This window comes from Notothenia coriiceps, unplaced genomic scaffold (assembly GCF_000735185.1).
Source record: "Notothenia coriiceps isolate Sejong01 unplaced genomic scaffold, NC01 NC01_scaffold00010967, whole genome shotgun sequence".
NCBI classification, from domain to species: Eukaryota; Metazoa; Chordata; class Actinopteri; order Perciformes; family Nototheniidae; genus Notothenia; species Notothenia coriiceps.
The window spans coordinates 153,764-156,750 of NW_011343668.1; the positions used below are offsets into that span (position 1 = coordinate 153,764).

General features: G+C 37.2%; 1 protein-coding gene across 1 annotated transcript in view; it reads left to right on the forward strand.

The window, feature by feature from the left end:
- The window catches only part of nudt14 (nudix (nucleoside diphosphate linked moiety X)-type motif 14), a 14,927-nt gene extending 13,231 nt beyond the window's left edge, over nt 1–1,696 (forward strand). The window contains exon 4 of the mRNA XM_010772105.1: nt 242–1,696. Within this exon, the coding sequence (XP_010770407.1) occupies nt 242–491 (250 nt within the window). The 3' untranslated portion in view covers nt 492–1,696. The remainder of the gene's footprint in view (nt 1–241) is intronic.
- Nucleotides 1,697–2,987: the final 1,291 nt, after the last annotated feature.

Below are 2,987 nucleotides of genomic sequence, written 5' to 3' on the forward strand. Positions count from 1 at the left end.
GGGGGGGGTTACCTTGGTTGCTGATTGGCTAATGGTTACACAAGCCAAAACATCGTTATGACATCATAAAGTGGCCAAAATCTGATCAGCTCATTTTCAGACAGGTTTTTATAGAAATGGATAAAAGTGAGAGAATCTTTTTTCCTGAAACTTTCAGAGTCTCTTTCCACAGAGGGGACACAGAAAAAGTGGATTTTGCATAGGTGACCTTTTATTAATTTGTTCCCTTATCCCCCCACAGGTCAGGTGTAGGTGTGACGGGCGCCAAGCAGACCATGTTTTACGCCGAAGTGTCCGACGACAACTGTGTGAGCGCAGGGGGAGGTGAGCCAGGCGAGGGAGAGCTAATCGAAGTGGTCAAAGTCCCGCTGCACGAGGCCATGACGTTTGCCTACGACGAGCGTATACCTAAAACCATGGGCGTCATTTTTAGTTTCATCTGGTTCCATAATAACATGTCTCCCAAGTACAAGATCTCCACCAATGTGTAACTAGTATTAAGCAACCTTCTTTATACCGTTCATTCCAAATTAAATCAAAACACAGGCCCAGCACATCCACTCTTCCCCTCATCGCTCTTCATCCTGTATTGCCTTTTTGCTTATTGGTACATGATGAAAGGTGGGCCCCTTGTCTTGTTGCCAACAAGTTTCTTCAAGTTTTGTCCTGTTTACCTTTTTTTTGTTTTAATATTTTTCCTAAAAACAAATTTGCCATAGCTGGTTGTCACTGGCACATTTTTGTCTTCTTTATGAATTTTTTTGTATCATTTAATTTACTGTGCCATGTGTTTATAATGGCTGCATATCACTGATTTAATTTGCCTGCCCTTGATTAAAGGAATACTCTACTGCTTTTAGTGTAAGCTCGTGAATGTTCCCTGCATTTAGAAATAGAAAACAAATATTTGTAATATTTGATATAAGCTGACAAAAAGCCATTTACCATTAAGCTTCAAACTCCAACTTGTTTCCAGCATTCCTACAACACCCAGCAATCATTGCAAACTCTGTGAGGCTAATCAACCACCTGGTTAACTAACATTTTAGCATGCTAATATTAGCATTGGAGTTAATGCAAAGTGTGCCAGAGGAATTTTGGATCAAATATGTCACACCAAACAGTGGAGTATTCCTTTAATCCATGATCCAGTAATGCAAAAACTATGCTAGTCAATGGTGGGGCCTTGTAACGATTGAGGTGTTTCGGTGCGTTTTAACCACCAGTTGTTCAAGCATGCCTCAAATAATTTCTCTGATTCACAGCCTTTAAGCAATACTTAGAAAGTACCCCGGGCTAAACAATCACTTGGTGGCACTAAAATCAATCTTCATGACATCAAACCAGTGGACAGTATAAAGTCAAAGCGAAGAAGAAATTGTGATGTTTTGTTTCACGTCACAGAAAAAGCATACACCGACCTAGCCCCACACTGAACTTCAGTATCATGTTTCTAAAGCACAATGCTGCAATGTTTTTGTTTAGTTCAAGAACACTGATGCATATTTTCCCCGAGAAAAAGACACAGTGGACATACAGTAAGGAAAACACTGTATCAAAGCTAAATCAAATCTTTCTTTACAATCAAAGTCATTTCTAGAGAGTTCATTGTATTCCCAGCATAATAAGGTTACATTTCAAACATTAACGTAGGAGCATATTTGAAAGGACGTAAACCACCTAGAAATCTGCCTTTGATCATAATTCATCTANAAAAAGCATACACCGACCTAGCCCCACACTGAACTTCAGTATCATGTTTCTAAAGCACAATGCTGCAATGTTTTTTTTTAGTTCAAGAACACTGATGTTCATTGTATTCCCAGCATAATAAGGTTACATTTCAAACATTAATGTAGGAGCATATTTGAAAGGACGTAAACCACCTAGAAATCTGCCTTTGATCATAATTCATCTAAGAGGTCTTAATTATTGGATGGTCATTAACTCACAAACTCAGAGTGAATCTCAACAGCAGTTTTCCAAAATCTCAGGACCAGTAGTCAAACATGTGGTCATATTCAGGGTGGATCTCTGGATGTGATGATGACCAACGTGTTATTATATTTCAAAGTCACTTGCAGCTTAAAAGGCAACAAAGTTCTTAACATATATGTTAGTATTTTTCTTCATTCAAAAAGGGCTGGTACTTCATTTATTAATAATATGTAGAAAAGGAAGAAATTCCCCCACCTTATAGGTTTCTGAAATATATGCAAATACACTTCTGTTTTTAGAAAAACGATCACATACTTAAACAGATACACATCAAGTGTATTTGCATATATTTCAGAAACCTATAAGGTGGGGGAATTTCTTCCTTTTCTNATTAATTCCCTTTTTGACCGGGAACACCATGGGTGTTACAAAGTTGACTAAATCATCCAAAATGCAATGAAAGTGGTGATCAACAATTGTATATGTTCAAATGTCTACTGTGAAGGATATCATAAAGCCTTAATGCAATCGAATGTAAAACAAAAAAGTTATGATTGATGAAAGTAGCAAATCGGTCAGATTTGACCCGAAGACAACAGGAGGGTTAAGTAGTTTTACGTGTCTGCATTTTTAAATACAAATTCAAAGACTAATAAGGAAAACACAAAGGGAATCTGATTTATTTGGGGATCCTTTGAGAGATTGTAAATTCATTTTGCAATCAAGAACTCATTTTCCCTTTTCCTTAGAAAATCACCACACACAAAATAATTCAAGCAAACTACAATCCTGCATCAAGTAATGATCTCCAATGGACAGAAAGACATGAAGCTAAATTAATTAGAGGGAAGTTAATATGGCGTATATTCCAACACAGCTTGAGTGGGAATCATTATTTAGATATTTGTGTGATTTAAACTTTCTTGACTTTGTTGCATTGAGATAAGCAGCAACAAATAATCGTGAATGTTACGCCTTAAACTGATTTTAGATTTATTAGAGAGAACACCTTACCGGTGAAAACAAATGCCCCCCAAAACAGAAGGATT